Source organism: Pinus tabuliformis, chromosome 1_1, assembly GCF_031772625.1.
Source record: "Pinus tabuliformis cultivar Carrire ecotype Pingquan chromosome 1_1, CPIR1, whole genome shotgun sequence".
Lineage (NCBI taxonomy): Eukaryota > Viridiplantae > Streptophyta > Pinopsida > Pinales > Pinaceae > Pinus > Pinus tabuliformis.
In genome coordinates this window covers 206,153,674-206,178,973 of record NC_142297.1, presented here as the reverse complement: position 1 = coordinate 206,178,973, position 25,300 = coordinate 206,153,674, and the positions used below count along the sequence as shown (strand labels likewise).

The 25,300-nt window shown below is 42.1% G+C and overlaps 2 protein-coding genes across 2 annotated transcripts in view; both read right to left on the bottom strand.

Moving 5' to 3' along the window:
* LOC149212249 (uncharacterized) overlaps window positions 1-25,300 on the bottom strand; it is a 109,755-nt gene that overhangs the window by 5,563 nt on the left and 78,892 nt on the right. The window contains 1 exon segment of the mRNA XM_089388603.1: window positions 22,411-23,325. Coding sequence (XP_089244729.1) covers window positions 22,411-23,325 — 915 coding nt within the window.
* LOC149212250 (uncharacterized) lies at window positions 1,551-4,212 on the bottom strand. The gene is made up of 3 exons (XM_089391789.1): window positions 3,954-4,212; window positions 1,748-1,810; window positions 1,551-1,615 (listed from the first exon to the last, which is right to left on the bottom strand). Exons 1-3 carry the CDS (start codon window positions 4,210-4,212, stop codon window positions 1,551-1,553), a joined length of 387 nt encoding a protein of 128 aa, XP_089247915.1.

Genomic DNA, 25,300 nt, shown 5'->3' with positions numbered 1-25,300 from the left:
TTATAGATCTCATAAAGAGCATGCTTGAGAAGTTTCTCCAATGAATTTGGACTTACTCTAGCCTCTAGACCACAAGGCAAATGCCAACTCCAAAAATATCGTCAACTCATTGTATTTGAAAAATATTAATAGCTTCACATTGCACAAATAAAATCTACCATGCATAGTTTCTCTTGAAATCTTTCTACACACAGCCTTAAATAACTATACTCGAAATATAGTCTAGGTCAGTGTCATCTGACCACGGTAGAAAATTCATAGAATATTTGGTGGGCATCGGTAATTGCAATCTATAGTCCAAGAGGCTTATGTTGATGTAGCTGGTACACTGCCTGTGACTTGGTATCCAAAGGATTTTGTTGTCAATGTTAACATGAGCAACATGACCATGAGGGAAGATCCTACCACATGTTACCCTGGAAGGACTTATAGATTCTATACAGGACAAATTGTCTTCGCCTTCAGAGACAGAATGAGCTACACAAGCTTCAACATCATTGTAGTCCATGCACCCAAATTCATCTTTGTTCCTCTAGATGGAAAATACAAATGTTCTCCCACAAAACCAGAATCTTGTGAGATTGTCAGCGTGACTAACACTAAATGCGAGAACATGTCCCTGCAAGTTCATGTAATAACGTTGGTAACAGAGATGACAACCATGTATTTTTTCTCTTCTATACAACCCATGACCCCAAAGAAGCAACAGATTGATTTCAAAAAGGTCTATGTCCAAGCAGGTGCCAGGAGAAGCCAGACTTGTCGAAACCAAGAACATCCATCAAATGATCAAATTCCATGAAGAGAAAGGGCTCTATGAATATGTATCCCCTCAAGTTGTTCCAATGCTCCAAGAAACCAGCTAAAAATCTCCATCAGTGTGATAAAAATCAGTGTGAAAATCCATACAATATGAGGTGTAACACACATAATCTCCAGCCTATAGCCTTGTCCTTGAGAAACAAGCTACTCAAGATAAAAACCTTCAACAAAGTTGTAGAACACCTCCATTGGTTGAACTTAACAATGACTTCCACCCAACTTTAAGCTACAAGACGACAAGAAGAAATATGGACATGGTGATTCTGAAATGAGGGCATGCCCATCAAATAAGAACATGGGCAATCACCATCTGCAGTAAGGTTTCTTCACGTTTAATATTGTATAATACCTCTTCCATAACTTTTCTAAGGAAATGCTAGCCAACCAGATTGACCAAAAATAAGCGTCCTTTCTGAATTTACTCAAAAAATGAATATGTGATTATTCTAGCTCCTATGGTTATAGTAACAACACAAATTGATGTATACAATAGACGTTGATGTATTTTACTGTCATGTAATTAAATGAATTTTTTGGGAATTATAATACTGATTAGATACACATGTGAAATTTATGCTTCAAGAAAATTGGATTTTATCTACAGTGGAACAAGTAACTCACAACAATCACAAATTAACCTTCCGAAGAAGATTATGCTTGTGCAGATATAATATATCTAGTTGAGTCCACTATCATCAATATCTGACTTTAAAATGCATACATAAAGCTCATTTTGACTTTGTTTCAGTGCCCTTGCTTTGGAATGTAGAAAGTGAAAAGAAAGAGCGTGATGTTGTGAGGTTAACACAAAACTGACAAATTACTAAATTTTCTAAGACATATCAAATATGTGTTGAAAGAAACTACAGTTGTGATACATTCAAATTTAGGCAATTATTTTAACATGATTGAGGGTCAGTTTTATCTTTATGGGTGTTTATCACAGAATTGTCATCATTATGAGAAATAAGGCTTCCAAGAGAATTTGCTGCAACATTTAAGTGCCAGAAATTCACCAAGTTTCTTAAACATGTTATTCGCACAAGAAATCTGGAGAAATCATGAAGCATATGAGTGATGAGCCTCGGTATTGCAACAAGAATGCTGCAACTCCCAAGGCTACCGACTTTAATTATCAAACAAGGGTTCGTACAAATATAAGAGACATCGACACTATATGTGCAACATACAATGTGTCCTTCCTTTGTTGTCATGATATAATGGAGTGCATGTACTAAAGTCAAATCCTAAACTAATTGCAGAAAATGAAATGTTCGAGATGGAACCTTAACCTATTGCAGGAAAGAAAGTACAAGGAAAGAAACCTATTCTAATTGCATAAAGATCATGAACTAAATGTAAAAGAAACCTAGCTTAACCCTATTTATCACATTTGATGATTTAAACTAACTAAGCATAAAATCTGATCTAGAGAGTACTAAATGTTGTGTGCATGTATAAAAGAACTTATTTTTTAAATATTTTTGCTTTATAAATGCAAATGCTAATCTTTCTTTGATCTTTGGCAGGGGAGACAGGTGTGGAGCAAGAGGGGTACAATGATTTTGATGGCTTGGAGGTCAAGTAGGGGCCTAATCCCATCTTCAATGATGATTTTTCTCAATTCGGGCTCAAAACAAGTCGCTACAGGATTTCCTACAGGATGTACTAGTTCTCCTACAGGATCTCCTAGTTCTCCTACAGGATCCCCTGATTTACTACAGGATGTTACAAATTTACTATACAAAATTATAATTCATCGAATGACCAAGAAAATCAAATCCAAATTAGATGGGACAAATTTTGTTATTGACTAGGATGTCTTAGGTCCCCATTCCAAGTGCAATCACTCAAAAATACCTCTGTTAACCCATGCTAAAAAATAGTAGAAAATTACCAGTCTAAAAAGCAAAAATTTGAGAACTAGTGAGCTAGTAAATCCATCAAATGCCTAAACTAATCAAGTGCAAATGAAGTGGGGTAATTTTTTTATGAAATAGAATGTTTTTGTGATCTAATGCAAGTGGAATCAACTTTATTGAAGCTCGTTAGCATGCTCTAAAAAATAGAAGAAATTTATCGCTAGTTGCCACAAAGGAGTTCCAGAAATCTAGATTTGGGAATAAGAAGACTAGTCCAAGTAGCTCAATGATTAGTATGATCTTCCAAATATTTTTGAAGGATGAAATGATGCTTTTGATCCTACAAAATAACTTACATAAAACATTTAACCCAATCCTACAACAAGAACTCATTTATACTAAATACGGAAATAAAAGGAAATAAAACGAGAGATGCATGTGAATAAGAAGTGAAAAGAAGGAAAGAAAATGATACAAAATGGCTTTGAGGCTTCGAGGATGGCCAAACCCAAGGAAACTCAGAGACCTATGGAGGAGAACAAGATTTAGAAGCTGAACATGACACCAATATTCATTATTTTCATCAATACAATTACATCCATGTAAGAAAATATAATGGAGCTGTAGAAATACGTGTTCTCTCCACAAGAACCTAATGAAAATCTATCCCTAGAGGAAAATTCGACTTGGTACTTATACAAAATGATTAGGAATCATTCCCCATGAAAGGAGGAAGTTTTCCCCACCAAAATCCCTTGATTAGTAGATCTCGTTCCCAATACTAGAAATCTGCATTAAATGGTAGGGAACACATTCCTAGATTTTCTCAATCATTGGAGTTCCACAATCTGTGCCATAATTCGATAATATCTTGTTGATTTATTATTTTTTATTGATCCTCCTGTAGTAGGGAGAAAGTCCCTAAAGTATCTCCTCCTCCAAATCTTCATACTCTGCCCAATATTCTCATAATATTCTACAAAAATAAATAATATTAAGCAAAAATATGCAATTATTCATAAATCTTCCTAGTGAATATATTAAAGTTAAAAATACATTATCTAATGCAAGAAGAGAGGTTTAATGTGCTAAAGGATGGTCATAGGCCTTAATTTGTGTTTAATTTAGAGGCATGGGCCTTAATTTATGTCTAATTTAGAGGCCCGTCAAAGAGCTTAAAAGAACTCTAAGCAAAAAATCTACCTTGATTGGTTCCACTATAAGGTGTTGCACCACTTGTTATCCTTGATAGATGAGTATTTGCAACACCAACATCTCTAGTTACTTCAATATTTCCACCTTGATCTTCAGGAATCCTGCCCTCTTCTTCTCTTAAATTATCCGCGTCTTCATAATTATCAGTTTTTTCCGAACTATTATGAATTTTCCTAGCAAATTTCAGAAGTCTTTTAAATCCTTTAGCACTCTCCTTAGGCTTTTCTACACTACTCCCCTTTTTACGAGATTGAAAGGTATCTAACTTTCCACTTTCAGCTATTGGTGAGATTGACTCTGTAAGCTTGGGCATATTCTGTAATAATGGACTTGAGTTTGGAAAAATTTGAAGTGCTTGCATTCAGACTATCATTCTCATAAATCGATAACCTTGGGATGAAGACACGTTGAAGTCTAGAACTTACATCAAGGGCTAAAGGAGTATCATATGTAATAAAATTATTGTAATATCGCTCATCATATGAAGTTAAGCGGGTTGTTGGGTATGGAATCCCCCCAAGGCATGTTTTGGGGCTTAAAGCCCAAGTTTTGACCAAGTCTTTTGTAAAAACTCCGCAAATTATGGGCGCGGAGCACAAAGTTATAATAGAGTCACAGGGTTGTCCGCCCTCGGTTTTGTAATGTAATGTTGACTTGATAGACCTACCCATGGTCCGCGGACCATGGGATTGTATAAATAGAGTGAGGCTCTAAGTGTAGAGATAGCTAATGGAGAATAGCATAAAAGCATGATGAGTCTAAGAGACTGAGTCGAAGTGTAAAGTGTCCTTGGGTCGTAGAGTAGGAGAAGGCTCTGCAGCTGAGTGCACAGAGGCCTAGTAGTCCACAACTGAGTGCGCGGACCCCTGCAGCTGAGTGCGCAGGACAGGTCGAGTCTGTAATCATTGGAAGAATTAATAAAGAGAAGTTTACCATATTACTGTGTATCTTTCCCTATTTTAATGTATGATTGGGTTTAGAATTGCATGTGTACTGTTTATTTGCTGCACGAACCCTTATGAATGTGTTGTAATAAATATAACATAAGACATTCGTTTACGCGAAGATAATTGACTAAGCATAGGAAGATAAGTAAGATCTCAGGTACGACTTAAGGGAATAGCGCAGTGCACTGCTCCAGTAGCGCAGAAACTCCACAACCCCTGGTGAGGGTTATGCGAAGACAAGTATATCAGGGTGCGAAGGCCTGAGAAGTGCGCAAAAGCAACCTGCATGAAGGGACGAACTGTTGGACCAGTCGAACCTCTCAGACATCTCAAGGGTGTGGAAACCTGGCTCTAGCACCCCCCCATACTACTTCGGGTGAGACCTCAGTCCGCGCTCCGCGGACTGTTGCCGAAAGGGCTAGTAGTACAGGGATTTGTTTGACTAATTAACTCCGAACCTGGGTCAGGTCCCAACAAGCCAACAAATGGTTCTGTTGCCAGGATCGGGATCTGCATAGAGATGTCTGATGTCATATCACTGGAATTTGACAAAGAAAGGAATTGAAGATTGGTTGGATAGAAATATTCACGAGTTCGTGGCACAAGAAACTAGGAATATGCGACTATCAAAGGAAGAGTGGTTAGATTGCTACTTATATACAAAGATCCACAAAATTTTCTTCGCGTCTTTTCCTACTAAGTTATATGAGTGGATCGCGAAGCTAGGAGATAACCAAGGAAGGTGTAAACTCGACAGACCTATTGTGTGGACTCCAAAATTGGTGCGCAGATTGGAAGCATCGGAGGATAAGATCGCATGTGTTGTTGATCACTGGTTCGATCGAATCATAGGAGGATTCATCACTGAGTTCACGGTAGATACTTCAGTCAGCTATAGTGAGGCAGAACGACGCTTCCTCAAAGGACCGCAAGGTAAGTACGTTAAATCTTTGAACACTTGGATTAAAATGCTACTATGTGAAAAACGGGTTATTCGAATAAATTGATGTTTGGGGCTTATGTGAAGTGGGAGAATCTACAGAAACGAAGGTAGCCTAGAATTAGAAACTAGCCCCTTGATTTCACCTCCGTGAGGGGGCGAAGAAGAGCTTGCGAAGGTCTCACCAAGAAGTGCGATCAATCTGATAAGGCAGAGAATTCTGTGAATACCATCCCCGCCCACACCATTGCTAGTTTCACTGTCTTCACCCCTGTCTTTGCCCATACAACCTCTGCCACTACCGCGAAGCAATATGGCGAGCGCGATAAAGCTACCAGTGTTCAAGGGAGTAGGGAATGAAGATCCGGACCAGTTTTGGTTCGTGATAAAAGCTGTATGGGAAGCACAGGGAGTCACAGATGACAATATAAAGAAGGCAACGTTGGTCAGCGCTCTGCAGGATCGCGCACTAACCTGGTACATTAAGCATTCCAATGACAATCCGAATGTGGGGATCACGGATATCCAAGCTGCGCTAAACAAAGAATTTAGCAGGCCAAAGTCAGAGGCGCAGTCGATCATTGGGTTCAAGGAAATCACAATTCTACTAGGCGAGACCCCTTAGGAGTTGGATTAAAGACTAAAGTGCACAATTCATGAAGCTAACATGACGTTAACAGATGGACAACACCGCGAATGGTTTGTAGCATCATTAACGCCGCATCTACGGAACGCACTGTCACAACAGAGGCTAACCACTCAAGCCGAGGCCTTGGAGGTCGCGATGAGATTGCACGAGACCTTGATACAAGATCCCAACCTGGGAGTTCAACAGATTCACGTGCAGTTTGAAAGACATGTGCCTTGAGATGCAGAGTTTGAAACAAGACAGGACAACCCGCCTAGAGGTGCACGATAAGGTATGGTGCGTAAAGTGCAAGGGCCAGGGGCACAACAAGGACCATTGCCCGGTGTTCGTGAATTACCTCGCGAGAGGAGGGCCAATGCCATTGAGACTGGAGGCACAAGCAGGACCGAGTGCGGCGCCTGCACTATGGTGCACGATTTTTTAGATAGGAGGAAAGAATACTACAGATAACTGCCATTTATTACAGAAGTATACGTAGAATTCGCAGCAGTTGTTCTGTAATTTCTATATGTTAGTGGGACATGATGAGCACACCTGTAGAAGTTAGGAGCTGATGATGGATCGAACTCCTATCTACAGAGTTCAAGCTGAAACACGACCCCTCGATTAGAATGTAGCGATGGTGCGCACTGATTTCAGGGGCACAGACAAGGCCGAGGTGGAGGGGGACTAGGAAGAGGTCGCGGACAACTGATATGTTACAATTGCGGAGGGCCAGGGAATTATGCCCGCGATTGTACGAATCCAACGTGACCATCATGCTTGTATTGTACGTTGTTTGATCATGAGATGGAGGATTGTCCTATGCTAATAGCGAGGTTTCGCGATAAAGGATCACTCCAACCTCCCCCGACTCAGAACCTGCAAATAATGAGGTCTGAGCTGCGTGAGGAAGACCTTAATGTAAATATCATGCTCTAAAGTGGAATTACGACAGGGGATGACAAAGGCAAGCAACTTGAAGAAAGTACTTGGGTTCGCAAAGCTCCAACAAAGGAACCAGAATTTGATTTGGAGCGCGCTAAGGAGACCTTCATGGAAGCCAAGAGGAGCTTCGCTGATGCCTCCACTTCAGGAAGTAAAGACAGACTGGAGCCAGAAATGGACCCATTGATGCTCACTATGTTCCTGGAAACATGCATGAAGCTGTTGCGCGACAGCAAGGCTGTAAAGGGGCTACAAGAACTCATAAATAGATGCGTTGGGACCGCGCAAGGAGAACCACGCGTAGTTCAGAAGCTCGGAAAGCACACAATGCGGATGGGAAGGGAGATGAGATTGATTGTGCAGATTGGAGAATATGAGATGGACCAAGTGATTCTGGATCTAGGATCGGACGCGAACGTCCTGCCAAAGAAAACATGGGAGCGCATGGGGAGGCGTACACTGCAATGGTCTCCTATCCAACTACAAATGGCGAACCAACAAAATATCCTACCTATGGGGTGATTATAGGGAATCACAGTAGATATCGAAAGAGCAAGTGCGCTAGCAGATTTCCAAGTGATAGAGATTGTTGATGATAGAATCCCTACCCTACGCCATTAGGAATAGATTGGGCCATTGACATGAATGGAGTGATAAATCTGAAGAAGCGCAAGATGATTTTTGAGAAAAAGTCTCTACGCGTAGTTGTACCTTTGGACCCTACAGAGGGATCGTACTACACGGAGCTGGTGCATGACTACGATAACGATAACGACTTGGACTGCATCTACATGATAACTGCGCGAGAGAAAGACTAGGTGAATCCAACCGTGGATGGACGAATCTCATGGGAGCGCGAAAGCTCATGCACATTAGATTCGGACGAGGAAATAGAGCAATAGTAGAACCGGTTATACGAGGTAACCACACTGAACTGTAACATGATAATGAGATCGTTGCGCTGCATATCGACGAAGGTGAGGGCCCTGCCTACGTATGATGGGTTGAGTGAGGTGGATGACTTCCTGAGTAAATTTGAAAGAGAAGTGCTGGAACAACAATGTTTCAAAGCTTTGAAATGGGTACTGCGTGGTACGACCGCGAGGTGGTGGGGTATGCACCAAAGAAGTTTTGAGGATTAGCGCAAATGCAAAAGGATGATGTGCATGCGATTTGGGCAACCTCAGATGCGGTTGATGGACAAGATTTCCGGACGAAATGGTCCACACACCCACCTATATTGATGGATTCAAGTATATGGTGCGAAACTTGTGGAAGCACACAGTCTTCATGTTAGTAGATACGATCAGTAAGCAAGAATGAGCAAGTTAATGGTGCAAACAAACCCTCCGGTTGGAACCACGAAGTATGGAAAGACCAAGTGTATAGAAAGTTATCCACGCAGAAGCCTTTAACAAAGTGTGCGAAGCACTGAACAAGGTCCACAATGCAAAGAGGAATGACTGGGACCTGCAAGTACCAGCAGTTCTATGGGCTTATAGGACCTCGTGCAAGAACCTGACCATGCAGGCACCACCAAGGCTGGAATATGAAGCGAATGTTGTAAGCCCCATAGAGCATGAGAAGCCTAGTCCGTGCATAGCAGCACCGGTAAATATGACGGTTCGCGAAACCTTGGAAGAAGAACTCCAACAGGGAAATTTTAGGCTCTAAGAACTTGAGAAAGAAAGGGTGCGATTAAGGAAGAAAAGCGCTCTGGTAGAAGCAGAAGTCAAGAAGCTGGAGGACGAGATAAAGGAAGATTTTCTCGATAAGAAGACCAAGGTGATAAGACAGGATGCACATGATCACACTGACGAGTTTGAGGACTATCGCCATGAATTGATCAGTCTGATGCCTTGGCTTGGACCACACATTACTAAGCGAATCAACCAAGGTAGCACGCTGCAGATGATAAAGTGCATGATGCCACCAAAAACAATAAAAGGTGGGTATTTTCCAGGAAAAGTGATGGAGGGTAGGATGAAACCCTATACAGGTGGCGCGACCACCTGACTAGCCGAGGGAAGTATAGTCTTAGCACTCCAGGCAGTTGAAAGGAGGTGCGGGACTATAAACTACTCTGCCCGGGAGCTGCGCGATGTTGGAGCTACGCACAGAAGCAAAGAGTCACAAGGTCCGCGACTGCGCAAGGGGGGCTGCGCTGCCGTGCGAGTTGGCCAGAAAGTGACCATTGGAGTCACTATTCACGATGGGGTGCTCAACTTGAGACTAAATGGAGCGGGCGACAGGCATTTAAGACGCGATTTATGGGCAAGATTTGGGAAAATCTGCCATCAAGGGAGAATTAATGATTCGGATTTGGGGGGAGCGGTCGAATTCAAATTCAAAAGGCGCTATAAATTACAAAGGGCTACCCAGTAAACAACACTTGGCCATTTGCGAACTGAGCAGTTGTATAACCCGCGTAGCCTAAGAAGAGCCTCGTTTGACCTGTGTCGAGCATTCATTGAGTCCTTTAATACACGAACGATAGATTTATGGTCGGACGCAATGGCACCATCGGAGGAAGTTATGGATATCACAGAGATGAATGTCGAAGAGGCCGCGCAGGCCCTGATTGTGGGGGATGCCCCTGAAGGCGCCGGGATCGCGGCAGAAATCCCGAAGTCACCGCGCATGCCAAGACCAAATAAGGAAAAATAGGTGATGGTTCTCGTACGTGTGTTTGCATGAAACCTGCTGCGTAGCAGGATGACAATAGAGGAGAAGGGGAAAGCTGTTAACATAGAAACCGACGAGGAGGAGGAAGAACTGGAGGACTTGATCATCGAAGAAGACGAGGACGAAAGCATGGAGGAGGAAACTGAGCCTACGCACCCTCCAACAAAGCTACTTACTTTAATTATCAAACCGGGGTTCGTACAAATATAAGAGGCATCGACACTATATGTGCAACATACAATGTGTCCTTCCTTTGTTGTCATGATATAATGGAGTGCATGTACTGAATTCAAACCCTAAACTAATTGCAGAAAATGAAATGTTCGAGATGGAACCTTAACCTATTGCAGGAAAGAAAGTACAAGGAAAGAAACCTATTCTAATTGCATAAAGATCATGAACTAAATGTAAAAGAAACCTAGCTTAACCCTATTTATCGCATGTGATGATTTAAACTAACTAAGCATGAAATCTGATCTAGAGAGTAGTAACTGTTGTGTGCATGTATAAAAGAACTTATTTTTTAAATATTTTTGCTTTATAAATGCAAATGCTAATATTTCCTTGATCTTTGGCAGGGGAGACAGGTGTGGATCAAGAGGGGTACAATGATTTTGATGGCTTGGAGGTTAAGTAGGGGCCTAATCCCATCTTAATGATGATTTTTCTCAATTTGGGCTCAAAACAAGTCGCTACAGGATTTCCTACAGGATGTACTAGTTCTCCTACAGGATCTCCTAGTTCTCCTACAGGATCCCTTGATTTACTACAGGATGTTACAAATTTACTATACAAAATTATAATTCATCGAATGACCAAGAAAATCAAATCCAAATTAGATGGGACAAATTTTGTTATTGAATAGGATGTCTTAGGTCCCCATTCCAAGTGCAATCACTCAAAAATACCTCTGTTAACCCATGCTAAAAAATAGCAGAAAATTACTAGTCTAAAAAGCAGAAATTTGAGAACTAGTGAGCTAGTAAATCCATCAAATGCCTAAACTAATCAAGTGAAAATGAAGTGGGGTAATTTTTTTATGAAATAGAATGTTTTTGTGATCTAATACAAGTGGAATCAACTTTATTGAAGCTCGTTAGCATGCTCTAAAAAATAGAAGAAATTTACCACTAGTTGCCACAAAGAAGTTCCAGAAATCTAGATTTGGGAATATGAAGACTAATCCAAGTAGCTCAATGATTAGTATGATCTTCCAAATATTTTCCAAGGATGAAATGATGCTTTTGATCCTACAAAATAACTTACGTAAACCATTTAACCCAATCCTACAACAAGAACTCATTTATACTAAATACGGAAATAGAAAGAAATAAAACGAGAGATGCATGTGAATAAGAAGTGAAAAGAAGGAAAGAAAATGATACAAAAGGGCTTTGAGGCTTCGAGGATGGCCAAGCCCAAGGAAAATCAGAGACCTATGGAGGAGAACAAGATTTAGAAGCTGAACATGACACCAATATTCATTATTTTCATCAATACAATTACATCCATGTAAAGAAAATATAATGGAGCTGCAGAAATACGTGTTCTCTCCACAAGAACCTAATGAAAATCTATCCCTAGAGGCAAATTCGACTTGGTACTTATAAAAAATGATTAGGAATCATTCCCCATGAAAGGAGGAAGTTTTCCCCACCAAAATCCCTTGATTAGTGGATCTCGTTCCCAATACTAGAAATTTGCATTAAATGGCAGGGAACACATTCCTAGGTTTTCTCAATCATTGGAGTTACACAATCTCTGCCATTATTCCATAATATCTTGTTGATTTATTATTTTTTATTGATCCTCCTGTAGTAGGGAGAAGGTCCCTAAATTATCTCCTCCTCCAAATCTTCATAATCTGCCCAATATTCTCATAATATTCTACAAAAATAAATAATATTAGGAAAAAATATGCAATTATTCATAAACCTTCCTAATGAATATATTAAAGTTAAAATACATTATCTAATGCAAGAAGAGAGGTTTAATGTGCTAAAGGATGGTCATAGGCCTTAATTTATGTTTAATTTAGAGGCATGGGCCTTAATTTATGTCTAATTTAGAGGCCCATCAAAGAGCTTAAAAGAACTCTAAAAAAAAAATCTACCTTGATTGGCTCCACTATAAAGTGTTTCACCACTTGTTATCCTTGATAGATGAGTATTTGCAACACCAACATCTCTAGTTACATCAATATTTCCACCTTGATCTTCAGGAATCTTGCCCTCTTCTTCTCTTAAATGATCCGCGTCTTCATAATTATTAGTGGTTTCCGAACTATTATGAATTTTCCTAGCAAATTTCAGAAGTCTTTTAAATCCTTTAGCACTTTCCTTAGGCTTTTCTACACTACTCCCCTTTTTACGAGATTGAAAGGTATCTAACTTTCCACTTTTAGCTATTGGTGAGATTGACTCTGGAAGCTTGGGCATATTCTGTAATAGTGGACTTGAGTTTGGAAAATCTGAAGTGCCTGCATTCAGACTATCATTCTCAGAAATCGATGCCCTTGGGATGAAGACCCGTTGAAGTCCAGAACTTACATCAGGGGCTAAAGGAGTATCGTATGTAATAAACTTATTGTAATATCACTCATCATACGAAGTTAAGCAGGCTGTTGGGCATGGAATCCCCCCAAGGCATGTTTTGGGGCTTAAAGCCCAAGTTTTGACCAAGTCTTTTGTAAAAACTCTACGAATTATGGGCGCGGAGCGCAAAGTTATAATATAGTCACAAGGTTGTCCGCCCTCAGTTTTGTATTGTAATGTTTACTATATAGACCTACCCCTAGTCCGCGGACCATGGGATTGTATAAATAGAGCAAGGCTCTAAGTGTAGAGATAGCTAATGGAGAATAGCATAAACGCATGATGAGTCTAAGAGACTGAGTCGAAGTGTAAAGTGTCCTTGGGTCGTAGAGTAGGAGAAGGCTCTGTAGCTGAGTGCACAGAGGCCTAGTAGTCCACAACTGAGTGCACGAACCCCTGCAGCTGAGTGCGCAGGACAGGTCGAGTCTGTAATCATTGGAAGAATTAATAAAGAGAAGTTTACCATATTACTGTGTATCTTTCCCTGTTTTAATGTATGATTGGGTTTAGAATTGCATGTGTACTGTTTATTTGCTATGCGAACCCTTATGAATGTGTTTTAATAAATATAACATAAGAAATTCGTTTATGCGAATAAAATTGACTAAGCGTAGGAAGATAAGTAAGATCTCAGGTACAACTTAAGGGAATAGCGCAGTGCACTACTCCAGTAGCGTGGAAACTCCATAGCCCTTGGTGAGGGCTACGCGAAGACAAGTATATCAGGGCATGAAGGCCTGAGAAGTGCGCAAAGAAACCTGCATGAAGGGATGAACTGTTGGACTAGTCGAACCTCTCAAACATCTCAAGGGTGCAGAAACTTGGCTCTAGCACCCCCCCATACTACTTCAGGTGAGACCTCAGTCCACGCTCCATGGAATGTTGCCGAAAGGGCTAGTAGTACAGGGATTTGTTTGACTAATTAACTCCGAACCTGGGTCAGGTCCCAATAAGCCAACAAATGGTTCTGTTGCCGGGACCAGGATCTGCATAGAGATGTCTAATGTCGTATCACTGGAATCTGACAAAGAAAGGAATTTAAGATTGGTTGGACAGAAAGATTCACAAGTTCGTGGCGCAAGAAAATAGGAATCCGCGACTATCAAAGGAAAAGTGGTTAGAATGCTACTTATATACAAAGATCCACAAAATTTTCTTCGCGTCTTTTCCTACTGAGCTATATGAGTGGATCGCGAAGCTAGCAGATAGCCAAGGAAGGTGTAAACTTGACAGACCTATTGTGTGGACTCCAGAATTGGTGTGCAGATTGGAAGCATCAGAGGATAAGATCACATGCATTGTTGATCACTGGCTCGATCGAATCATAGGAGGATTCATCACTGAGTTCGTGGTAGATACTTCAGTCAGCTATAGCGAGGCAGAACGACGCTTCCTCAAAGGACCGCAAGGTAAGTACGTTAAATCTTTGAACACTTGGATTAAAATGCTACTATGTGAAAAATGGGTTATGCGAATAAATTGATGTTTGGGGCTACGCGAAGTGGGAGAATCTACAGAAACGAAGGTAGCCGAGAACTAGAAAATAGCCCCTCGATTTCACCTCCGTGAGGGGGTGAAGAAGAGCTTATGAAGGTCTCACCAAGAAGTGTGATCAATCTGATAAGGCAGAGAATTCCGCACATACCACCCCCACCCACACCATCGCTAGTTTCACCGTCTTCACCCCCGTCTTCGCCCATACCACCTCTGCCACCACCATGAAGCAATATGGTGAGCACGATAAAGCTACCAATGTTCAAGGGACTAGGGAATGAAGATCCAGACCAGTTTTGGTTCGTGATAAAAGCTCTATGGGAAGCACAGGGAGTCACAGATGATAATATAAAGAAGGCAACGTTGGTCAGCGCTCTGTAGGATCGCGCACTGAACTGGTACATTAAGCATTCCAATGACAATCCGAATGCGGGTATCACGAATATCCAAGTTGTGCTAAACAAATAATTTAGCAGGCCAAAGTCAGAGGCGCAGTCGATCATTGGGTTCAAGTAAATCACAATGCTACTAGGCGAGACCCCTTAGGAGTTGGATCAAAGATTAAAGTGCACAATTCACGAAGCTAAAATGACGTTAACAGATGGACAACACCACGAATGGTTTGTATCATCATTACCACCGCATCTACGAAATGCGCTGTCACAACAGAGGCTAACCACTCAAGCCGAGGCCTTGGAGGTCGCGATGAGATTGCACGAGACCCTGATATAAGATCCCAACCTGGGAGTTCAGCAGATTCACGTGCAGTTTGAAAAACATGTGCCATGAGATGCAGAGTTTGAAACAAGACAGGACAACCCACCCAGAGGTGCGTGATGAGGTATGGTGCGTAAAGTGCAAGGGCTAGGGGCACAACAAGGACCACTACCCGGTGTTCGCGAATTACCTTGCGGGAGGAGGGCTAATTCCATTAAGATTGGAGGCACAAGTAGGATCGAGTGCGGTGCCTGCACTATGGTGCGCGATTTTTCAGATAGGAGGAAAGCATACTACAGATAACTGCCATTTATTACAGAAGTATACGTAGAATTCACAGCAGTTGTTCTGTAATTTCTATAGGTTAGTGGGACATGATGAGCGCACCTGTAGAAGTTATGAGTTGATGATGGATTGAACTCCTACCTACAGAGTTCAAGCTGAAACGCGACCCCTCGATCAGAATGTAGGGATGGCACACACCGATTTCAGGGGTGCGGATGAGGCCGAGGTGGAGGGGGACCAAGAAGAGGTCGCAGGCAGCTGATATGTTACAATTGCGGAGGGCCAGGGCATTATGCTCGTGATTGTATGAATCCAATGTGACCATCATGCTTGTATTGTACGTTGTTTGATCATGAGACAGAGTATTGTCCTACGCTAATAGCGTGGTTGCGCGATAAAAGATCACTCCAACCTCCCCCAACTCAGAACCTGCAAATAATGAGGTTTGAGCCGCGCGAGGAAGACCCTAATGTAAATATCGTGCTCTGAAGTGGAATTACGACAGGGGATGACAAAGGCAAGCAGCTTGAAGAAAGTACTTGGGTTCGTAAAGCTCCAACGAAGGAAGCAGAATTTGATTTGGAGCGCGCTAAGGAGACCTTCATGGAAGCCAAGAGGAGCTTCAATGATGCCTCCACTTCAGGAAGTAAAGACAGAATAGAGCCGGAAATGGACCCATTGATGCTCACTACATTCCTAGAAACATGCATGAAGCTGCTACGTGACAACAAGGCTGTAAATGGGCTACAAGAACTCACAAATAGATGCGCTCGGACCACGCAAGGAGAACCGCGCGTAGTTCATAAGCTCGGAAAGCACACAACGTGGACGGGAAGGGAGATGAGATTGACTACGCAGATTGGAGAATATGAGATGGACCAAGTGATTCTGGATCTAGGATCGGACGTGAACGTCCTGCCAAAGCAAACATGGGAGTGCATGGGGAGGCCTACATTGCAATGGTCTCCTATCCAACTACGAATGGCGAACCAACAAAAGATCCTACCTATGGGGAGATTACAGGGAATCATAGTAGATATCGAAGGAGCAAGCGCGCTAGCAGATTTCAAAGTGATAGAGATTGTTGATGATAGCAATCCCTACCCTGCGCTATTAGGAATAGATTGGGCCATTGACATGAATGGAGTGATAAATCTGAAGAAGCGCAAGATTATTTTTGAGAAAAAGTCTCTGCGCGTAGTTGTACCTTTGGACCCTACAGAGGGATCGTACTACACGGAGCCGGTGCACGACTACGATAGCGATAATGACTTGGAATGCATCTACAAGATAATTGCGCGAGAGCAAGACTGGGTGAATCCGATTGCGGATGGACGAATCTCATGGGAGCGCAAAAGCTCATGCACATCGGATTCAGATGAGGAAATAGAACAATGGCAGAACCGGTTACACGAGGTAACCACACTGAACTGTAACATGATGATGAGATCGTTGCGCTGCGTATCGACGGAGGTGAGGGACCTGCCTACGTATGATGGGTTAAGTGAGGTGGATGACTTCCTGAGCAAATTTGAAAGAGAAGTGTTGGAACAACAATGTTTCGAAGCTTTGAAATGGGTACTGCACACTACGCCTGCGAGGTGGTGGGGTACGCACCAAAGAAGTTTTGAGGATTGGCGCAAATGCAGAAGGATGATGTGCATGCGGTTTGGGCAAACTCAAATGTGATTGATGGACAAGATTTCCAGACAAAATGGTCTGCGCACCCACCTATCTCAATGGATTCAAGCATATGGTGCAAAACCTGTGGAAGCACATAGTCTTCACGTTAGTAGATACGGTCAGTAAGCAGGAATGAGCAAGTTAATTGCGCAAACAACCCCTCCGGTTGGAACCACAAAGTATGGAAAGACCAAGTGCATAGAAGGTTATCCACGCAGAAGCCTTTAACAAAGTGTGTGAAGCACTGAACAAGGTCCACAATGCAAAGCGGACTGACTGGGACCTGCACGTACCAGCGGTTCTATGGGCTTATAGGACCGCGTGCAAGAACCTGACCACACAGGCACCGCCAAGGCTGGAATATGAAGCGAACGTTGTAAGCCCCATAGAGCATGAAAAGCCTAGTCCGTGCATGGCAACACCAGTAGATACGACGGTTCACAAAACCTTGGAAGAAGAACTCCAACAGGGAAATTTTAGGCTCCAAGAACTTGAGAAAGAAAGGGTGCGATTAAGGAAGAAAAGCGCTCTAGTAGAAGCAGAAGTCAAGAAGCTGGAGGACGAGATAAAGGAAGATGTTCTCGATAAGAAGACCAAGGTAATAAGACAGGATGCACATGATCACACTGACGAGTTTTAGGACTATCGCCATAGATTGATCAGTCTAATGCCTTGACTTGGACCACACATTACTAAGCGAATCAACCAGGGTAGCACGCTGCAGATGATAAAGTGCGTGATGCCCCCAAAAACAATAAAAGGTGGGTATTTTCCAGGAAAAGTGATGGAGGGCAGGATGAAAGCTTATACAGGTGGCGCGGCCACCTGACTAGCCGAGGGAAGTATAGTCTTAGCGCTCTAGGCAGTTGGAAGGAGGTGCGGGACTATAAACTACTCTGCCCAGGAGCTGCGTGATGTTGGAGCTACGTGCAGAAGCAAAGAGTCACAAGGTCCGCGACTGCGCAAGGGGGGCTGCGTTGCCACGCGGGTTAGCCAGAAAGTGACTGTTGGAGTCACTATTCATGATTGGATGCTCGACTTGAGACTAAATGGAGCGGGCGACAGGCATTTAAGACGCGATTTATGGGCAAGATTTGGGAAAATATACCATCAAGGGAGCATTAATGATTCAAATTTTGGGGGAGCAGTCGAATTCAAATTCAAAAGGCGCTATAAATTACAAAGGGCTGCCCAGCAAACAACACTTGGCCATTTGCGAATTGAGCAGTTGTATACCCCGCGTAGCCTAAGCAGAGCCTTGTTTGACCTGTGTTGAGCGTTCATTGAGTCCTTTAATACGCGAATGATAGATTTCTGGTCGGACGCAATGGCACCATCTGAGGAAGTTATGGATATCACAAAGATGAACGCTGAAGAGGCCGCGCAGGCCCTGGCTGTGGGGGATTCCCCTGAAGGCGTTGGGATTGCGGCAGAAATCCCAAAGTCGCCGCGCACGCCAAGACAAAATAAGGACAAATAGGCAATGGTTCTCGTACGTGTGTCTGCACGAAACCCGCTGCGCACCAGGATGATGATAAAGGAGAAGGGGAAAGTCGTTAACATAGAAACCAATGAGGAGGAGGAAGACCTGGAGGACTTGATCATCGAAGAAGACGAGGACGAAGGCATGGAGGAGGAAACTGAGCCTACGCATCCTCCAACAAAGCTACCTGCCTATATCCCCCTGTGGAAGGGGAAGGCTAAGGTGCCCAAAGATCTTGATGAGAGCAAGAGTTCTCTCCAGACCTCGCTCCTTCCAGACAACATCATTTTTTAGGGCACGCACCTGGGACAAGTGTCTAGTTTAAAATTTGAAGATTGGGACCTTGCTGACCACGAGAAGTTCCCTCACCTAGAGACTGCGCAACTTATGAAGCCTAAGCAGAACACCGCAGTGGGGGTTACTGAATTAGAGCCGCGGAAGTGGTTGCACAGAGTGGAAAAGGTAGGGCTACTAAACCTGCTTTGGGTGTCGCATTTCCACCGTGCCCCAATAACAATTTTTGTCATCAGGAAGTTGCTCTGCTTGGTGCATGGTGGGTGTTTGTGGCTAGAGGAGCCCATCCCCATCACGGAGCATTTGATTCACTGCATCACCTGGCTGCCATGCAAAGGAGAGGACCCCGCGGATATCTCGGAGGGGAAAAGCAGTGACTTGGCCATCGCGGAGGCCATGAAGAAGAAGTATAAACTGGAAAAGAAGAAGAGGGGCTACACCATATCCAACATCAACGACAAAGCAGTAAGGGTGGCGACCCAAATTCTGGCAGGTAAGGTTATGCGCAAGTGTCGCACGGATGAAGTACCCATGCTGGTGGTAGCACTTGTTGAGCAGTGCGCGGAGGGGGTCCAGTTTAACTGGTCTGAGTTCCTCTGCAAGGAATTCTTGGAGAATTGTCGTGAAGCTCAGGAACAGGGCAAAACATTCCACTATGCATGGCTTCTGCTATCCATAGTGCTTGTGGCAGGGGAATTGCCGGAAGATAGTCAATTCCCCACAATTGATAGGGATCTGCCAGAGGCCGTGAAGTACGCTTCGCTCTAGGCCATAAAGGATGCAAATAGGATCCGTGACAGTAAGATATTCTGGGTGTTCATGGAGATGAACCTCAAAATGGGGATCAACCGCAAGCTGCGGTTGTCACCCACTGTCTACAATAGCCTGCAAAGTTTTGCAGAGTTTAAGGTGGATCTCCACAGCATATACATCAGAGCACGCAAGGACCCGACCAAGAAATGGACAGAGCTACCCTTTGTGGCCACGGATGATGTAATTTTTAATGTACTGGAGACATGGCCGCCAGAGTGGTGTGCTCCAGACATCGCGACAATAGAGAAGTCTACGGTGTAGAGGAAGAAAGAGGAGGCCAAACTGTGCATGGCATAGTTGGCATAAAAGAGAAGGAAGTAGGCAGGGACAACAGAAGTGCAGAAGGCGTGGGACGCTACACAAAAATCAACTGAACAAAAAAATGCAGCAGTAGCGCAGGAGGCAGCCGCGAAAGCGCGCGAGGGCCAAAGTTACCTTCGCATGGGCAGGAAGCAGAGGAAGGAGGCACGAACGCACAAACCACGTCAACACAGTTGAAGTGCCAACACCCTACCGAGTGGATAGGGCTGCGCAAGAAGTTCAAGGCATCGAAGTTGTCAATTGACTCGATCACCCTTACCGAGGGCGATTTTCACAACATCAACGAGACAGTGCACTATGTCACCTCTAATGCCCTCCAAAATTTTATGCAGGAGAACCAGATTGTGTTGGGGGCCCTTAGAGTGCAGTTGTAGGAGTTACAGGTGTGCACTCCTCAGGTGGGTTCCTTTCGACCAGCCTCACAGTCGGGACAACGGCAGTAGAACAGATGTTGTGCGCTCAGGTGACAAATACCATAGTGTTGTCGGAAGGGGCACTGGTGACAACAAATGAGGCCGACAGGCCTACGATTAGCACATTGAAGGGTATCGGCATCAACATGGTTGCACTCCCGTGGGAGACATTATATGTTCTGTAGGATGGGATTACTGCAGAACTGCGGGCTAGGGAGAGCCGCGCACTGCAAGTCCTAAGCGAGCAGAAAATCAACATGGAACAATTGAGCTTGCAGTGCAACGAAGTGGTGTCGTAGAATCGATAGCTAGTACAGGTACTGGACGAAGCTTTTCAAAGCGTCCTTGAGCTGGCCATCCCAGCAGACACACCAAAGGTGCACATCCACAGGCTAGTAGCAGGGGTGCGCGAGGTGCGGGAGGAAATGTAAAAGGTTCAGCTGGAGCTGAACCTTTAGATCGCCAAACTATGGTTAAAGGCGCAGCCGTCCATCCGTCCGAAAGTTAGAAAACAGCGCACCAGCGCTATTACAGCGGGACTGGAGAAGATCGACAGTGCAATGCGAGACTGCACTAGAATGTTGGAGGAGTCCTTTGAGGTCCTCACGAATTTGCAGGAGGACCCCAACATCCAACACTTAGAGGCATAGGCACGAGAACTCTAGTAGCAGTATGACATTGTAAAAGGAACTGCGCAGACGGTGGCCCTCACTAAGAGGCTCCCACAGATGCAACAGGCCAAAGCACTGAAAGAATAGGTGGACGTGGCATGACACAAAAAAGCAGTCCTGAAGGCACGTGTTCGGCCTTGGATCGATGAGGCCTTCACCATCATAGCAGCAATTGAAGGCAAGCTTGCACAGATGTAGGGGAGACAGGCACAGATGCAGGGAAGTAGTTTTGACACCGCGGTCTCGAAACAACGCGTCCAGGAGATCCAGCAGGCAGCCGCTCAGTGCGTTGCTGACCTTGCATTGGTTCAGACATAGTTGGAGGGACTCCGTGCAAAGAAATCTGTGCCGACAGAGTGACTCGAGGGCGAGTCACGATGTTTGTTGTTGCGGCCTGTTGGTAATGGAATCCCCCCAAGGCATGTTTTGGGGCTTAAAGCCCAAGTTTTGACCAAGTCTTTTGTAAAAACTCCGCGAATTATGGGTACAGAGCACGAAGTTATAATATAGTCACAGGGTTATCTGCCCTCGGTTTTGTAATGTAATGTCAGCTTGATAGGCCTACCCATGGTCCGCGTACCATGGGACTGTATAAATAGAGCGAGGCTCTAAGTGTAGAGATAGCTAATGGAGAATAGCATAAAATCATGATGACTCTAAGAGACTGAGTCAAAGTGTAAAGTGTCCTTGGGTCGTAGAGTAGGAGAAGGCTTTGCAGCTGAGTGCGCAGAGGCCTAGTAGTCTGCAACTGAGTGCATGGACCCCTGCAGCTGAGTGCGCAGGACAGGTCAAGTTTGTAATCATTGGAAGAATTAATAAAGAGAAGTTTACCATATTACTGTGTATCTTTCCCTGTTTTAATGTATGATTGGGTTTAGAATTGCATGTGTACTATTTATTTGCTGTGCAAACCCTTATGAATGTGTTGTAATAAATATAACATAAGACATCCGTTTACATGAAGATAATTGACTAAGCGTAGGAAGATAAGTAAGATCTCAGGTACAACTTAAGGGAATAGCATAGTGCGCTGCTCTAGCAGCGCGGAAACTCCACAGCCCCTGGTGAGGGCTGCGCGAAGACAAGTATATCAGGGCGCAAAGGCCTGAGAAGTGTGCAAAGCAACCTGCACGAAGGGACGAATTGTTGGACCAGTCGAACCTCTCAGACATCTCAAGGGTGCGGAAACCTGGCTCCAACACCCCCCCATACTACTTCGGGTGAGACCTCAGTCTGCGCTCCGCGGACTGTTGCCGAAAGGGCGAGTAGTACAGGGATTTGTTTGGCTAATTAACTCCGAACCTGGGTCAGGCCCCAACAAGCCAACACGGGCAAATGGTGCATGATATGATTCATCACTCTCATTGATTTGAAGCATGGATGATGAAGGTTGCAAGGCATTTCCCTCATCTTCCAGTGCATTAGGTTCTGCAAAATTAAGAGGCATGCATAGTGGGAGGAACAGATGAACTTTCAAATACCTTGTCATTTTCAATCTCTTTAGCTGATATCACCAGGGCTCGAATAAAAAATTATTCATACTCCTAGTGATGGCAAGAGTATGACAATGAATAAGATAGATTTTGAGTAATTACATCTTCAGCATTCGTCGAAGCTGGAGAATGGATGCGAATAGACCCAAGACCAACCCCCAATTTATTTCCTGATTCATTATCTGAAATAGTCATTTCTGGCTCTTTATTTCCAACTGAAACTTCTAGTCTAAGAGCTTTAAGACTATTTGGTTTACTAGATTCTAGTAATACAACTTCATCATTATGTTTCTTTGAAGCATCAACTAATGTATTTCCCTTTGACTTGGCATTTCCAACACCAGTAGTCAGGTTATTTCCTTTCCCTCTCTGAACAACATGAACACCAATATTCTTTGCTACCTTTGGAAGGCTAGTATCTGAATCTAAGGAACCTTTGGATGACTTGTCCTTTGATTGACTTATCACAGTAACACCTTTCCTTGTTGCAGGTAAATGACATTTCTTAGTATCTGAGTTGTCTGAAGAAAATGCAGTTGAGTTTGATGTTGCACCATTAGGTTTTGAGCTACCAACTTCTTTCCTATTCTTAGAGGAAACAACATGGTCACTGCTCTTCCTAGTAGCAGATGATCTTTTACCGGTGTTGAATGTTTCATCAATTTCTTTCTTCAGCTCAGACAAAGAGGGTACAGATCTACTCAAAACATTTTCAGTTGGTTTTGTATGGGTTGATGTGTTTAGCTTGTGGGACCTCAATCTATTGGTTACTTCATTGGTTGATGTAGACATTGACCTTGTACCAGAAAAAGAACCACCAGGGCTCAAGTTTCTAGACATCCACCCTTTTTGACGAGTTGGAGATAATAATTTTCTTGCGTGTCCAGGCTTAGCTTGATTTTGATTCATTGATCGAGAAGTTGATGAAGATGAAGTTGGACTTGAACTTCGTCTTGCTGCAATTCTTTTTTGTCTTTGTATCTTTAATTCTTCAAGCCATTTTCTTTCCTCCTCTTCCTGCAATCATACATTGCCAAACAAAAACTTAAGCTTGTTACTAGTTTAAAATATATCAATTACCCAAACAATCAACAAATTTTTCAATATGATTACTCAAATTTGTGATCATTTCTATTGTTCCTAATTGATAAGGCCAAAAAGTCAAAATGGGATAAGGAGACTGATAAAGATACCATCTCCTTCTTGGTTTTCTGTAATCCAGCTTTAAATAACAATGTAAACTTTGAAACGGGAACTGACACTGTTACCCATTTCGTAGAGATAGCAAAAAAATGACCCGATTTTGAAAAGGGGTGATGCAGAACACACATGTTTTTTTTAGAGCATGGTTTTTGGCACTTTAATTTTTTTGATGTATATTACGTTTTAGAATGGTAGTGATTTTCATGTTGATTTAAAAAAGTGGTAATTCTGCATGAGGCCCTTTTTTTAAAAGACCTATTTTTTGACTTTAAATTTTCTAATGTATGAAATATAAATAATTATTTTCTAAATTTAATAATTTTTGAAGTGGTCTTCTTTTTCATATTTTCTTGTTTTTATTTTAATTTTTTTTTTCTAGTGAGGTTTTTATTGTTTTGCATATTTAAAGAAGAAGGTCGATATTTTGAATTTTCGTTATTCTACATATTTATACATCGTTAATTAATTTTTCAATCCACATGAAATAATTGTCTCTAAAAAACAATAATTTTTAGCAATTGACATAAAAATAACTATTTTTAACATAAATATAACTAAAAAAATTACATGCTTTGATATTTTTTTGTAATTTTTTGCTAGAAATGACATGTCAAAATCACAATTTTTATAGGGAAATTTTAACTAAAAATGGTTAAATAATAGTTTTTTATTTTTTATTTTTTTTAATGAATTTCATGTCGAAATAATAATAATAATCACAATTTTTTTCAAAAAATAATTATTAACATAAAAATTAATGCGAAAATCACATAATACAAGTATTGAACACATAACAACCTTAATTGAGTGCTTTTTCTTCTCATAATGTCAAGGTCAAAACATTACAAGTATAATTAATTAATAGTTACAAAAAATAAGCTTGATTTCCAAGCATAACTTAAATTTAATCAACAATGTCACGTAATCCAAACTCTTCGTCCTCTAGAGCTTCATCCATTGTCTTCTTCCACAATATTTTCTGCTTCATTTTGCTCATTTTCCTCTTCTAATGGATCTTTGATGTCTGCGAATCTCCCAATATATGCCTTTCCAATTATTCCGTGTAATGGTGGTTGGGTTTTCTTTGCCTTTTTTGCCACACGTGATTCACTAAAGTCCCCTTTCTTCAACCCAATTTCTTGCATTGCATCTGTAAGAAATTGAAGAGCATTAATTCTTTGCTGAATAAAATTGCACTGTATTGGATCTTTTTCAATGGCAATGCAATTTCTTCTTTTTTTAAGGCAACATGCTAGTGTTGTACCTAATTATCAAGCACAAAAGAAATAATGAAGTAAATTAGTACAATGATATATAAATTAAGAAATAACATATTGAAATTCAATTCCATATAATAAAATTTACCTGAGCCAGAAAATAAATCCAGAACCCAATTTCCTTCATTTGAACATATGTCTATAGGATAGTTAATCAATAACTGTGGTTTTTGATAAATGTTAACTAACTCTCCTTTTGCTTCTTTGTTTTCATATGTTAGTTTTCTCACAACAACATCATAAGTCAGTATTTGGCTATGACTCTTTCCATCTACCCGATTAAAAATCATAGACATATAGCTATCATCTTTTGCCCAACTATCAATATGGATGAATTCACAATCATTTATGAATGGTTGATCTTCACGGTTAAGAAGATTTCACTTTTGTTTGTAACATGAAATAGTAAAAGTTCAATTAACTTGTACATAAATGGATTTTTTAACATTAATCAAATATACATTTTAAACGTCTTACCATGTAAGCTGCATCCTTGAATTTGTTTTCCCCTT